Source organism: Dama dama, chromosome X (assembly GCF_033118175.1).
Source record: "Dama dama isolate Ldn47 chromosome X, ASM3311817v1, whole genome shotgun sequence".
NCBI classification, from domain to species: domain Eukaryota; kingdom Metazoa; phylum Chordata; class Mammalia; order Artiodactyla; family Cervidae; genus Dama; species Dama dama.
In genome coordinates, this window is record NC_083714.1 from 131,838,154 (window position 1) to 131,853,858 (window position 15,705).

Sequence of the window (15,705 nt, forward strand, 5' to 3'; positions counted from 1 at the left end):
TCCTCCAGTTACTAAGGTGGTCTTGGCAAGTCACACAAGTATTCCTCAGCTGTCAAGTGGAAACAGTAACCCGTATTTGCAAGACTGTTGTGAGGATTGGCTATAAATCCAAGGTACTCCTAATGGAGTACCTAGGACATGGCAGGTATCAAAAAATGTTAGCTGTTTTCATCATGGTAATTTTTTAGGCAAAAAAAAAAATCATTTACAAATGCCTGGTTAATCTTTGAAAAAATTTGTCCTGGGTTATTTTATTCATTCATCAAATGTCACTGGGGTGGGAGGGTAGCATGGCTATTACCAGGGAACAGATTCCACTGACTTCTAAATCAGTTTGGAAATTGACAGAGTTCACTTCTAAATGATAAACTGTACTGTTCTTTTTGCTTAGGACATATGCAGACATTTCAGCCTGACTGCCAGCATAAATGCTACCTAATATTTTTGGTAGCTTTTACATTGCGGATTTTAACTTAATCATTTAGTGCTTCTTTCTGTCTCTGTGAAGTTACATCTCAAGCCAGAACTAATTTGAATGGTACTTTTGTGGCTTGTACGTGGACACTCATCTTTGTTTCTTGGACTCTGAGCCTAAAAAAAATTTTTATCTTTTAAATGGAGAAAGCATAAAACATGAATATGAAGAAGAGCATTTTTCAGCTCTCATTGAGAGAGTAATAGGCAGGAAGGCTAGGGGCCCCCAAACGGAGGAAATAGTCTGCAAGTGTGAGACGATTTTTATCTCTCTCTTAAGTGGCAGGAGGAAACAAACTGTTAAGTGTCAGATTTTTTTCCCTTCTCTATACAAAATTAAAAGGAGGTTTCTTTAAAAATTCTGTGTTGCCATGAGGACACCTGGTTCCACCTGAATTTAACTTTTTTAGACCTTGAGCTAACCAATGTGTTTATCTTATGGAAATGTTTTTCTTAAGCTATGTTAATGAACTATGTATTTACCTCAGGCTCTGTCTTTCTTCAAGTTGGTTCGCCTAAGATTCAGAACCCACTTGACAAACCAGTATGTTTTACTCAAAAAACAAGTATGTTTTACTCATGCAGATGTTCTCTTAAGCTGTGTTAATGAGACTAGGTCTTTGCTTGGAAACCCACTTTTCTTTAAGATCTGTATTAGTAGTTTTATGGCCCAGGATGACTCACCTTATGCCAATGTTATCTCAAAATGCATGTTGTGGGTGAGGGGCCTGGTGTTTTGAGACATTTCCTTTCTTTAATTAGCAGCCTGCTAGTAGGTATATAACTTCCTGCTAAAGACTAGCAGGGGGGCACTCTTTCTGCCCCCTTCTAATGTCTATGTCAGAAGCTTTCCCTTTCTCTTTTATACTTTAATAAAATTTTGTTATACAAAAGCTCTGAGCAATCAAGCCTCGTCACTGGCCCCAGATTGAATTCCTCTCTTCTGGAGGCCAAGAATCCTGGCGTCTCTCATGGCTCAGCATCAACCTTTCATAATGAAGGCAGAAGTAAAAATAATTTTCATAGAAATTCTCTAAAAATCCTAGAAGACATAGCACATATTATTTCATATTTTATTTACTGTCTCAATGGGATATATTTTAAAAGCTTAGACCATACTGTAAATCCATAGCATAGCCACAGAATCTTATACTCAGTTATCTTCCTAATTGAGACAATTAACAAAACAAAATACACATTCAAATGAAACATGTAGCTAAACCATTTATAAATAACTAAAATTATAGATCGGGTTTTCATTCACTGATCACAAATTATGGTAATGCTTTTGTGGTGCTCATTTTCGGGCTCACTTTAGAGTGTTTATTAAAGCACAGTATTGTCAGATCACAGGGACTATATCATTCTCATTTTCTTATCTCCAATTCTAAAGGGGATTAAATTATCCAATTAAACTGTTAATTAAAAAGACTCCTACAGAATAAAATGCAGGCTACCAATGGCATTTAAGATTTTTCATTGTGCTATGCTCAAAAGCAATTTCCTGAATTCAGAAGAGCCCCATGTTACTGGACAGTATTTCATTTTAGAAGGTATGGCTGATATCACTACATAATAGACAAACCCATTTCCTCTTCTCTCTGGGGCCACAGCTAGACTATATATATCCCAGCCTCCCCTGCAGTTAGGTTTGGCCATATGACTGAGCGCTAGTCAACAGAATATGGGCAGAAGTAACATAGATAACTTATTGGATTAGATCAAACCTTCCATTAGGTATCTTCAATAGCCTCTTCCCCTCCACCAGCTTCGTGTGAATGAGCATACATTCAATAGCATTGAAAATGGCAGAATCATATGGAAGGAACGTTGGTCTCGATATCAACAACTGTAGGAGAGAAGCTCATTGATGGTTAATAACCATTTTGTATGTCATGAAAACAAGACATTAACTCAAACTGGGTTAAACCATTGAGATGATCTCTTTCAACATGTAGTGTGATCTTAATTAACAAAGAAAGCAATTGGACTTGAGAGACATGTAAATACCTTAAGCGTAATTGGAAACAACAGCCTCCAAATTTTGATCAGGTCCACTAAGATATACATCTAAAAATTGAAGTAGACTGAATATCTCATAAAATCTATCAAATTGACCCTAGCGAGAGAGATTCTAGACTTCTTGCCTCCATTCCCCCAAAGCCTGTCCTTCCTGTCCAGGCCCCAGAGATCACTCATAAAATCAATCATTTCTATATATCCTGCCTTTTGCCACTACCCTACAGGCAAAAATTCTTTTTTCAAGGATCAGCTCAGAAACTAGAGTAGACTCTCTCAGAGGGGCACGAACAGGTCATACTAAGACACTTATTACCTACCAGCTCTACAGTCTGTCTGATGTTTATCTCTTGTACATGGACACTGTGGAATACCTACTATAAACCAGTAGTTTTCACATCTCTGAATATATTAGAAAGATGTTTAAAATAATCAACAGGGGACTCTACTTCCACTGCCAGTCTAATACCAAAATGCCCTCCGAGGGAAGTGAGTATTTCTGTGGTATGCTTCTGGATCTGTCTGGACTCAGGCAAGGCAAGCAGGCTTTCATTGTCCTGCACCACTCACTCATTGTCCAAAGGTCACCAGGGGATGAAAACGGCAGGCACTTCCAGCTCTCTGGAAGTACATGGGGCACAGAGGCTCCAGTAGCATGAGGGCAACCATCTAGAGATCTACAGCCAATGTGGAAAAAAAAGCACACAGAAGGTAAGATTAGGGTCCCCAGTAAAAGGGCTGGGATCTGGGTAGAGAGAACTCTGATAGCATCCACTTGAGGAGAATTGAATAAATCTTTCTCTGTGCACCAAACCACAGCCCAACGACCTTGAATTTCATCACACTTGCCATGATACAGGATGAATGTAGCAATTTACATGTCTATTTACCATGTTAGAGCAGACTGTTCACTGAAGATGAAACTGCACATGATCTGCCTAAATACAGCTAGTTTAGTGACTTAAATCAAATGGAAGTCAGTTACTATGTACTGAATGAGTGACCATAATCTGACTTGATGGTTAAAGAAAGGTGACAGCAAAATAGAGATTCTTTGGTTTGACAGTAACTGTAATGTTCCTTGTCACTTTTGCAAGGCCAGCCATACCATGGTTGATAATTTCCTCAGAAGCCTCTCTTTTCCTCATTAGGAATATAACTGCATAAGCAATAAACCATATCTGCTTATATCCTGGAAGAAAATATAATGACCAACTCTCAAATCTCTCATTGTCTACAGAGAAAGTTACTACATTCAAATCTCACTTTCCTAAACCAAGAAACCTAGTCCACTACAGTGATTTGTGTACTTTTTAGGCAAATATTTCCTAAAACAGAACTGAGTATGTTAATGGATGTAATCAATTTTAATATTATTTTTAAAAAGAAAGGAAACAGAATATCTTCAACTTTTTATTGTCCTTAAAATGATCATTCACATTGTTTCACAAGTAAGGGAAGAAAATACAAAGACCATTTAGATACGAAATGCATAATCCAAGAACACCTTTCTTCGAACCAGCGGGGCACTACCACTGGCAATGAGAATGTTGTTGCTTGAAATAATCATATATTCTTCCATAATTTAATATGCAACTGAGACATACTGTTAAAAATATCAAGGAAGAAGTCTATCAAATGCTAAGTAATTATAGAAATACTGCTGGAACAAATGTATTCAGAAATGGGGTGACCTAAGGGATGAAGGCTAATGCAAAGGCAAGCAGCCCAAAGAACAAAGGCTCTAACTCTCCTGACTCTGGGGTACTTGAGAAGCATTCTCAAACCTCTCCACTGATCTGGTGCAAGCATAACCTATGTGGCAAGCTACAGTTCCTAGTTGCTTCTTAGTGATGCTCTAGGGCTAAATAAGATAAAATTTATGTGCTATGCTTTAAGCTCCATTGAGGAAAGGCACTGAATAAACTTAAGGATAATTTATGAATCCTGAGCTTGCAGTAGTCGCTTCCAACTCCATCTCATAAAAGGAAAAAATGGAAATAGGAGGCCAGTGCTGTGTGCTTGGTAAAAAGCTCAACAAACTTTGGGCAATGATGATAAGCCAAACAAGACCATTTTATACAGATAAGAACCTTGACTAAACCAGGAGAATTTCACAAAAACCTAACGCCTTCCATTTCCCAGGCAATAGTTCACTGGCAGAAAACCTGGTATATGAATCAGAGAAGTGTGCTATGGCAGTCATAGTCTGAGATCCAATATCTAATTTCCTTTTAATTTAGCATAATTATTTTTGTTAAATTTTATGGCTCTCCTCCAATGGATGTGCTTAGCAAGAACTGTCAAAATCCTGGATTCTCTGCAGAGTCATATTCCTAGGCCAGCTTCTCCTTTCCCCTCCCCCGACTTCCAGTCGCATTTTACCTTCTTCCTTACACCACTTAATCGGTGTCTGACTCTTTTCTATTAGTCTGTATTGAAGAGAAGGGACAATAAGAATGTACTCTGAAAATCTGAACAGGAACATGAATTTGGAAATTCAATCTAGAAAATTGTCCCAGTGAGTCGTGGTGATTTGGGCTACTCTGAGTCTATTTTAACAATGGCCATCCTTTCGACAGCTTTCAGTATAATTGAGTTACATCAAGTAAAGTTGGTCAAGACAAGTAGCCATATCACTTAGAAACTGTGCAGGCCCCAACTGTTCACCAACCAGTTTTCCTAAACCATTAAGTGACTGAACAAGTCCCATTTCCAAAGTCATAATTCTATACTTTTATCAAACACTTTCTCTGACCGGCAGGAATGTGTTTATTTGGAGTTTAAAAGGAGAAATCTAGAAGGAATATGCTGTTTATGTAAGCCTTAAAAACTTCAGCTGATTTTAAATGTCCAGATATAGGAATGAAACAAGGAGAATCTTCTAAGTCTAAACCAAATCAGAATGATTCCTCTAGAGAAAAGACATGGAGGTTTCCAGCACCCTTAACTGCTTTTTTGAAAATGCAAACTAAGGTGATATCAAGTCATGGTTAAAGAGGAAAAGGTAGCTGCCCTTCAGGAGTTTATTGATTCAGAGAGGAGGAAGTCAAGGGGAAAATCACTCTCCACTGACTAATGCACTGAAACTGTTTTCCTCATGATGGTGCCCCTGCATTTTTCTCCCCTACGTTCCCATGGTTACAAAAAGACATGGCTTGCGCGCGCGCACACACACACACGTTTTTTAGTGACAAATCCCAGGGATGTAAAATGGCTTCCTATGGTTAGCCTGAATTTGTCATTATGCTTTTGAGATTTTCCTATTGACCAGCTTAACCTAGAACCACATGTACAAGGAATAATGGGAAGGGGGGATGGCTATTTTAAAAAGCAAAAACACCAGGTAAGCACTTTAAGGCTGTTACAATTTTATCCTGCACACACACTCTCTAATAAGACATGGAATAGTTCCCTTGAAAGGACAGAGTTCTGAGGATCGACAACATAGTAATGCTCTTTCTTATAAACTCTTTAGAAGAAGTCCTGAAGAGTAAACATTATGTCTCTTTGGACTATGCAGGGAATTTTAAATTCAATCAATAGATTCTAACATGGCTTTAATTAAGAAATTTTTCAAAGAGGATTTTTAAAAGAGGTAACTGAGCCTCAACGTGGGGTTTGTCTCTTTGCACTCAAGGGAAAGAAAGCCATACGCTCCTAATGGGGAGTTAGAAAATCATTTTTTTATGCCTATTCATTTCAGAAACAGGAGAATGCACATATATGAGGATAACAAGACAACAAGAAATTAGACTGAAGAGAAGCATCTAGCAGATGACATAATTGCCAAGGTTTGAATAGAATAGATCAAATTTTGGAGATTTTGTTTCCTACTGTGCCTGTGGTTGCATGACTAGGAGTTTTGACTTCTTCTGGGACTTACAGATACAGCCTTGTCTTACTATTTGATAAACTCGAGCCTTCACCAAGCAGTCTTTTTTTGCCAGCTTTGTTCATTCTGACTTGAACAGGGCAGTGGGCTACATCAGATACAAGCTATGAGGTGTGTTTTCATCCCAAGAGACTCCAAAACTGAAGGCCAGAACTTCATCAAATACTGTCAAATGAGGATTCAACGTATTTCTGACTTAAGCACCTTAGAGTTAATCAATGCTATGAAAGGATGGTGCAGGAAATCTAGCAGCGCAGGAAGATCTCCCAGGAAGCCTCACACATGTCCACACCACTGAGGGTTGCTAGTGTGATAGGCTGATTTTTTTTTTCTGGACATATTCTACCTAGGGCCCCTGCAAAGCTGTAGATTAAAACGGTACATTACCACTTAGCTGCAACTTATACACTAAAATGGACAATAGCAACAATTCAGCAAACAACATTTTAACAAAAGCAGCCTGGGGACTTAATTGGCTTTCTAAAGAAACATATGTGATTCGATTTTTTGTATTCCACTTTTTTAAGTCTTACAACTTTGAATAATGTTTAGATCTAAGCAATACCCAAATACCGAAGATGCGTCAAAATAAACATCTTCAGGGGAACACAGGCCTAAAGCAGTAGGTGATGAGCACCACGCAGCTCTCTCAGGAGGGCAGGAACCAACAGTCCTACTACCAGAGTCGGCAGGATTCTGCACCTCTGTTCATTGTGGAATTTGATGGACAATTAAAAGCCTTCTGGAATTCTTCAAAGTTGCTAACTGCACCATTGACCCTGAAAAAGATATGTCATAGTCCATGTCATTTAATTCTTACAAATCAACAGGTTATGAATAAAACTCTAGCTAACAACCTATGGCTTGATAAAATAACCCATTCATTTAGTCTATTTACAAGGAGATAACTGAAGTACAAAAGGGTTAAGTAGATTTCCAAGAAAATTAACAGAGCTGAGACTAGAACCAGATAAATGCTATTAATCTTTCAAATATCTTTAAATTCCTATAAACTGTAGGGTTTACAATTCCTATAAATTGTATATCTGGTGGTACATTGTTATAAATTTACAAATTCCTACAAACTATACAATTTACCAACACTTAGCTTTTCTATTTTTTAATTTAACTTTTTATGGAACATATAACTGACGTAGCATATACACATTTAAAATGTAAAGTTCATTGAGTTCACATGTATACACCCATGTTATTACCACCCAGATCAAGACATGGGATATTTTCAGCACCTAGAAGGCTCCCGTGTATGCCCTAACAGTAGTACCTCCAAGCATAACTACTAGTCTGACCTCTGTGGCCATAGATCAATTCTACCGGTTTTTTAACTTCACATCAATGGATGATACTGTATGCACTCTTTTGTCTCTGATTTCTTTCACTCAGTATTATGTCTGTAAGATTCATTCACGTTGTTGCTCTCTCTAAATTATCTTTAAAGAACTCATTCAATCCACAGAAACACTTTCTATAAATTCCTATTATGCTTGCAGGCTCATATTTACCTAGAATTTGGTTCATGCAACAGTAAACTAATGAACGGTGTCTAGTTGCTACTGATGAGTAGTGCTTTACTGGAGTTAGCTCCAAAATCTGGTGTTCCTGCAAGTTCCCTGCCTGACTGCAGTAAAGACTACAGATTCCTACTCAGCACTTTGATTGTACCTGCCTTTTGAAAGTGGTATTTCCATTGTGTGAATTCTGCTACACTCAAAATCTACAGTTAGTGCAGACATCACTAACAAGCTAGCAAAAAACCACCCCCGTCATCTATTTCTTACTCAACTGTATGTTCAAAAGGCTGACTAGAGACAGTATTCTTGGTCAATGACTCTTTCTTCCCTAATGATTTTGTTTCCTGTGGGCATTTGAATGAATATATCGGTTTGTAATCTGAAACCCCCATAACCTCTTGTGTGTCAGCTGGGATGAAAGAGTCGGGATACGACTGAGCAACTGAGTGCACATGCACACACACACACACACGGAGGGATGCAGGTTTCACACACAGTATGATTCACCCTGGGCAAGTGCTAAGGATCAAATTTAGCTGACAGGTGAGTGTACTCTGAAAATTATCAGTTAAAATCCAACATTATTGGCAACAAGTTAGTGAGAGGAACTTAGTCTCTAAGAACTCATCTGTTGAGTAATTAATCTACAGGGTGATTTTATCTGCATCATTTGTCAGTGGAAGCACAGTTTAGTCTATTAGAGACTGTCAGCATTCTTGACAGTTTAGTTCAGTGGGGGAGAATTTCTAACATAGTGATTAGATTTTTATGCTATGGGGTAATTTAGAGTCAATTTCTGAAGAATTTCTAAGGCAAGGTTTTGGGAATAACATTTCAACATATCGAACTTTTAGATAACTTTCCTACAATATGCTAATGGATTCATGTAAACATTATATATAAAGATACCAAGAAATAATATGTTCTAAGCAAAGAACAAATAAATACAAATTACTGTGTTTCTAGGATTTACTATTATAACTCTGTCCCTTAGTACAGAAAATTTCCCTCAAACTATGCTAGAAAGTTAATATGGGGTAGGTAATAGTAATCTTAATTTTATTTTTACTTAATATTTTATACATTCTGACAATTAAGATGGTAATTCATTTCCTTTCATATATAAGCAACTGTTTAAAAAAAAAGACTCAAACTAAAAGCTAAAACATAAAGCTTTTGCCTCTAGATATGAATTACAATAGCTAAATGCCACCATATATCTTCCTTTGTGTTCAGAGCTATTCTGTAAGCGGGCACTCATTCATGTCTGTTGGCTGGCTGCATGAAAGAACAAGAGGCATTAAATAGGATATTATACAACACAAATTAAACCAGAGCTCTAGGTGTTTTAAGGCACAGTATGTAAGAGCTCATTTGTATCTAAAAAAAGACTGTTTTGGTCAATATTTTTAAAAAGTAGGTGGTTGGGTAAATCAAACATGCCAGTTTATTGAGCACCCATGGTGCACTAATGGCACCCATGGATTGCTGCTTTTCAAAACCTGGAAGATAATAAGTGGGAATTAATACTAAAGCTACAATTTGGATTCTAAATTACCTTTGGAGTCTTGTACAATCTCATAGATCTCTTGATACTAGAGGTGTGTACAAAAGCCTACTACAAAAATTTAGGTGTGAGAATACTGGATAAACCAGCTTCCTACTAATTAAAGAAAAAACTCTTAGTCTCTATTTCGCCAGATTTTTTTTTTTTTTTTTGGTCTGTGAAATGAAGCTATCACTGTTCACAATGCAGGCTGTTTTTCAGATCACCTATTTGTAGACCCCTGGGATGGCTGGGGAGGAGAGGAAGTGGAGATGCACAGTTAAAAACTCGTGTTACCCATATGCTTATTTACCTAAACTGAGGGGGGCTGTGAGCACCAACTTGGATTTGTTCTCGAGCAGCTTCTGGTCTGTAGGAATTGCACCTCACCTAGAAGAAAAAACATCCCAATGATTATTATGCTTCCATCTCAATCACACATTGTCTACTGCCTTAACTGCTTCAAATGACATGAAGAGTAATTTGAGACTCAATGGATGACAAGCTATTTTAGTAGATCAGATAAACCTTCATCAGTAGTAACATCTATTATTCCAATCCTCAGAGTAGAAGGTTTTATCACTGTGAATACTTTCACTATTTGAGTAAATTAAGACAGGTTTCCAGACAAATGCTTTAAATGAAGAGAATAGCATATGTGTCCAGGAATCAACCAACGTATTCATTCAATTAACATAATGTTTGGAATAGCCATTATCAAATTTAACCATATTTCATTTGAATCAGTAAAATGAATCATTCATCCATTATTGAGTATGGTCATAAGCAGGAAGGATTTTGCACACTGGATGCCTTGTTTGCTTCATCTTAGTTCAGGCCTTGGATAGGAGGACATTGTTCCATCCCCTTTGAAGTTAGGCATGGCTATATGATCACTTGCTCTCACCAATGAAATGTGAGCAAAAGTGACATATGTCACTTCCTTGGGGAAGCTTTAAAAATCTGGCAGAACTTTTAAGAGTATTAAAAACAATTTAGGATGCTACATTAAGGGGCAGTGCACATTTCCTCCCTACTCCTTCCCTACTCCTGTAGTGACCATGGAAGCACCTACAAGATAAAGATTCCAAAACACAGGTCCTGAGTGGTAACTATGAGCAGAGGCCCACTGCTGACCCATGTTACACATGGAATATGAACAAGAAGAAAACTTTTCCTTGCACTGTTTATTCATGTACCATAACCTACTTAATCCTGATTTGAAGTGTATCTTGAAATATGATATAGCTTGAAGTATGAATAGAACTAGGACACATGAATATGATGGGGGGAATTCCAAGTGGAGGAAAAAATGGAAACAAAGACATATCTGAGAGGAAAAAAACAAGACATTCAGCTTGGCTGAACTGTGTGGTGCATAGTGGGCAGCAATGGGAGACCAGGGAAGGGCGAGGATGGGGCCAGATTTCTGATCTGGGCAAGTCCTGAGCAAGAGGCTAACATATTTAGGTTAACGTATTGCCAATCTTGTTTAACAATACTTAAACATTGTTAATGAGCATGAAGGTGATTAAAAATATATTTTCAAAAGATTTATCTGGCAGAGGCATAGGAGTAGGAGGAAATGAGAGACTAGTTCGAAGATTATTTATGGGCCCCAGGAAGGATCTCCATGAATGTCTACTGAATGAGGAGCAATAAGAAGAAAGAAGAAGGATAAGAATAAGGAAAAATTGACAGAAACTACGGGGATAGAGGCAGCAGCAAAGGTGATATGATGCTACTGCTTTTGGAGTAGATAAACCATCCATCACAGTGGTTCTGAATTTGACTCTAAAGATGTTTCTGTAATGGGAGTCCTTAACTTCCTCAGAAGCTAGCTAAGGTGAAGTTGTTTCTCACAATCAATTCCACCTCACTTTTTCTAACGTTATTTCCTCTTGCATTATTATATAGTACTGTCTTTGCTTCATATATCATTTAAGAGATTTCTAAAAACACATTTTTGTTCTTATCGTTATCCTAGTACCTTCTCAGGAGACAAAATAATTTTCCTCCTTATGAGCAGACTTGTTTCAGTGTGCAAAAGGTTGAAAATCTCATTCTGCCAGTAGGGAAAAGGTCCAAGAGAAATTTCTCATTAGTAATATAAAATCACTTTCCATTTTTCTTCTTAATCTCTTTAAAGTAAGTCATACATAGTTTGGAATTTTATTTGGAGACATTTCAAAACTGACTGTAATGTTAATATCAGTTAGTTTACTTCATCTACTTAGATGGACCTTAAGTAAGTAAGTAAAAACCTAAATAAGAACTGACGGACCTTGTACTTTGCCCTCTAGAGCATGGGACAGCAAACATTTTCTGCAAAGGGACAGATAATAAATATTTTAGGCTTTGCAGACTGTAAGTCTCTATTCTAAGTACTCAACTCTGGCACTGTAGCACAAAAACAGCCATAAACAAAATGTAAAGACCATGGCTGTTTTCCAATACAAAATATACAGCAGGCAACATATGGTCCATGGGTCCGAGTTTGCCAATCCCTGCTCCAGAAAGTTATATCTATATTTGCATGCTTATTTTGGATATCTGACCCAGTACTGAACCAAAAGAAAGTCTCCTTAATTGAACTGTGTTAATCTCATCCTTTTCAAGCAATTCGTCTAAAAACGTCAAGTGTCTTCAATATACCCAGCTTCTTTGTTGGATGCTATGGAGATAAATAAGAGGTGTATGAAAATACACGAGCTATGAAGATAAAAATCTTCAACATTTTGATAACAAGGTAACTGCATAGTAAAGAAGGTAAGTGCAAAGGAGTTGGAGATTTTTTTTTAATGAGAACTGGAATCCATAGGGAAGCTTGTGGAAGATGTGGAAGAGGTAAAACTTGACACAGATCCTAAATGGTAAAGATGGAATTGAATAACCTGAAGGGGAGAAGTACAAAGAGGGTCACTTTGCAGAAGGCAAATCTAAAGCAAAACCAGAGACAATGATGAGCATGACATTGTGGAGTGGAAGCGAGGACACCTGCCCAGCTAAGGGTGAGTCTGGTGGAGCTACGAGGATTTAGAGCTGGTTGGGTAGAGTCGTATAAGACTGAGGAGAAAAAAAAAAGACTGAGAACTTTGAAAGGCATTTGGTCTCAATGTGGTAGGCACCTGGGAGCCACTGCAGTTCTTTCAGCAGGTCAGCTATGAAATAAAAATGGTATTTCAGCCATAAGGCTGTTGGGATAATTCAAAGCAAAAGAGATGGAGGCTTAGTCTACAGATCACAAGACAGGGTAATAGGGAGAAAGAGGCTGAATCTGAAGAACAGTGAATGGGATGAAACATCAGCTTTTGAGACACATGTCATATAAATGAGGATGGAGAGATCAAATAAGACCTAAGAGTCCAGGTTTTCTAACCAGGAAGACCCAAAGGCTGATGGTGAGGGTACGTTGATAGAAGTAGGAGAACTAAAAAGGAGAGTCACTTTGTTGTTGATTACACTTTTGCTGAGGTCAGGTTGATAAATGATCATTTATTTGGTGCTGCCATGTCAACTTTAAGAGATAACAGACCCCAGGCAGACGAGAATCCTTTAACTGGAGTCAACTGAAGCAGACATGGAAATTAATGAGCTTACTGAGGAGTGAATGAAAAGACTTAGGAACAAAAGATTGTATTGATGAAAACCTCTGCCTAATTTTGAGCATACAGATACAGATTTGCCCACTGTGAGGCCAGGCATCAGGAACTTCATCTACCCAACCCAGACCTGCTTGAAAATGTCACATATTTGTGACATAAACTAGGGCAATAACAAAGAACTGGCACTTGCATCATTGGCCAGATACTTGAACTCAGAATTGTGCCTTATTTAGGGCACATCTTCTTTCAGTTTCTGCTCAGAGAGCCCATTAAACTCGCAAAAGGGAGCTATGCCTCTCACCTTTGCTGCTGTTGTTTTCAGCTCTAGTGCTCTTCACGTGTTCATCTGGCAGTTGGGAACATAGACTTGAGGGCCCCCCAGGTTGAGAGTGGTGGGATCAAGTCAGCAAATGAGGTGAAGGAGGAGAAATGCAGGAAACGACAGAGCCAAGAAAGACTCTAGAGAATGAGTCACTAGAAATGGTTACAAATAGCATCAAATACATTAAGAAGTCAGGCTATATACTAAAGAAATATCCAGTGAGTCACCACAGGGCTGGTAACTCACTTGATTAAAAAAAATACCAATAAGCCTTGATTCAATCAGTTAATTAATTATATCACATAGAACATGAAGAACATGAAATTTATCCAGACAATAAGCAACAAGATACAATTTCAGCTAAAATCAAAAGTTATGTCATTAAACTTTTGTTCTAGACCTTTGACCCAGGAAGCAAGCCAAAGTCCCACATTTTATCTCTGAGGCCCCTTCCTCAGTCTTACTCACGTGAGCATAACTCAGGAAGAAAAGCTGGTTGTTGGTGAATTCAATGCCTGGTAGGAGAGGCTCCTCAACTCCTTGCCTCTTGTCGTTTATCCATTTCCTGTAAGCCTGGGGAGAGAAGTAGAGAAGATGACCCTCTGCAATAATGGCTTTTCTCTTCTCTCCTCCAGTGCAGATATTAACTATATCCTCCCCCATGTGCAAAATGTATCCTGTCAAGCTTTCCTTTAAGAAAACAAACACCTGGAAACGCAAGTCAATGGTGTGTTGCTTAACAGTGAGACAGGTTCATCTGCAAAAAGACCTTTCACTCACCAGATACCAAAGCAGCTGGGCCAAAGTAGGCACATGTTAAGTAACATCCTTTCCTCCCCCCAAAAAAGCTATTCTTTCTATTCCCACCAGGGAACAAACAAATCTAACACAATGGCAAGCCCTATGGAAATAAATCTTGGGACCAATCTATTAGCAAATTTTTTTATTTTTCCAGGTAAGCGAGAAAACTATAATCTTCGATCACCATCATTTTATAAACTAAAATATATTTTAACTAGAATTAGAGGAAGAATATAACCTCAGAATAATAGCTTGCTCTTGACACTGAATACATATAGCTTTATGAGTATCTTTCTACATCATCCTTATGTGTTTTGCTTAACCGTGGACCAGGGGATAATGAAAACATTATTATGGACTCCTACCTGGCCCACTATATGTGAAACACTAGCCTCTGACTGTAATTTAGAAGCTTAGTATTTTAAGAGAAAATTGTAAGGAGGGTTGCATAGAGTATACTCAAAGAAAATACCTACAAACCTAGCCGCAAGAAGATTTCTGTAGCATGTTTTAAGACTACACTAAAAGTATCCTCTGAAAAGTATCTTTTAACTACATGATTCTTAATAACAAACATTACTGTTAGGGTGACTTTATTCTCCAAAAAGAAAAAGGAAAGAAATGCAGCTCTACTCATATAACAGAATATAACAGTCAATGGGGAAATATAATTCAATTTACGGAAATTCACAGAATTTATAGAAATCTAACTCCTCAAGAAAATTTCTGTAGTGTAAACTGAGGTGCACCCAAATGGTATTTTATAGCTTAATTTGTAAAATCACAGCAAACATTGCAGTGCATACCCTAAAAGCTTGTCGCAGCCCTCCATTATCAGCAATATTTTCTCCCAGCGTCCTCTTCCCCTTCACCTAACAAAAAGAAAAAGAAAAAATAAGAGTTTCACAGCCAACCATCATTCAGCAAGAGGCATAAATATGATAGCAAGAAAACAGTGCCATATATTAAGGAGAAAATTGCATTCAATACATCAGAGGTAGTCATAACATATTGTGAGATGGCAAATGAACCCCAGCAAGGTACTCCTGAATCTAATTTCTATTTTATTATGCTACACATTTCTTTCTCACCCATCTCTCTATTCTCACCAATTTAGCCAGCTCCAACAAAATGTTAACATATTCTGAGTGACTCTGGTTTAATGGGAAAAAATAGAAATGTCAAAATACAGATTATTTTCTCTGATTAACTCACATAACTTGAATATTCTTTTTAGTGAGCTTCTGTTTCCAAAAATTTACCATCCATACAGGAATAAGGTTTTAAGACCAACCACTACCATTTTACCTTCAGCAATTTTCATGAAAAATTAAGAAGAGGATAGTTCTCATGGGGAACAAAAATCCAATAGAAGAAGTGCAGACCACAAGGTCAAGGTTTGCAATATGTATGACAACCAGCCAAGAACAGTGAAGAAATTCTTCCAAACACTTGAAGATTATTTCTTAAACCCTTAAATAGGCTAGGACAAAAAGTATTATAAACCAAGA

The 15,705-nt window shown here is 37.7% G+C and overlaps 1 protein-coding gene across 1 annotated transcript in view; it reads right to left on the reverse strand.

Annotated features, from left to right (window-relative positions):
* Nucleotides 1–3,902: 3,902 nt before the first annotated feature.
* Nucleotides 3,903–15,705, reverse strand: part of PHEX (phosphate regulating endopeptidase X-linked) — a 199,095-nt gene continuing 187,292 nt past the window's right edge. The window contains exons 19-22 of the mRNA XM_061136653.1: nucleotides 15,001–15,066; nucleotides 13,862–13,966; nucleotides 9,780–9,856; nucleotides 3,903–7,167 (exon numbers count right to left, since the gene is read on the reverse strand). Coding sequence (XP_060992636.1) covers nucleotides 7,065–7,167; nucleotides 9,780–9,856; nucleotides 13,862–13,966; nucleotides 15,001–15,066 — 351 coding nt within the window. The 3' untranslated portion in view covers nucleotides 3,903–7,064. The remainder of the gene's footprint in view (nucleotides 7,168–9,779; nucleotides 9,857–13,861; nucleotides 13,967–15,000; nucleotides 15,067–15,705) is intronic.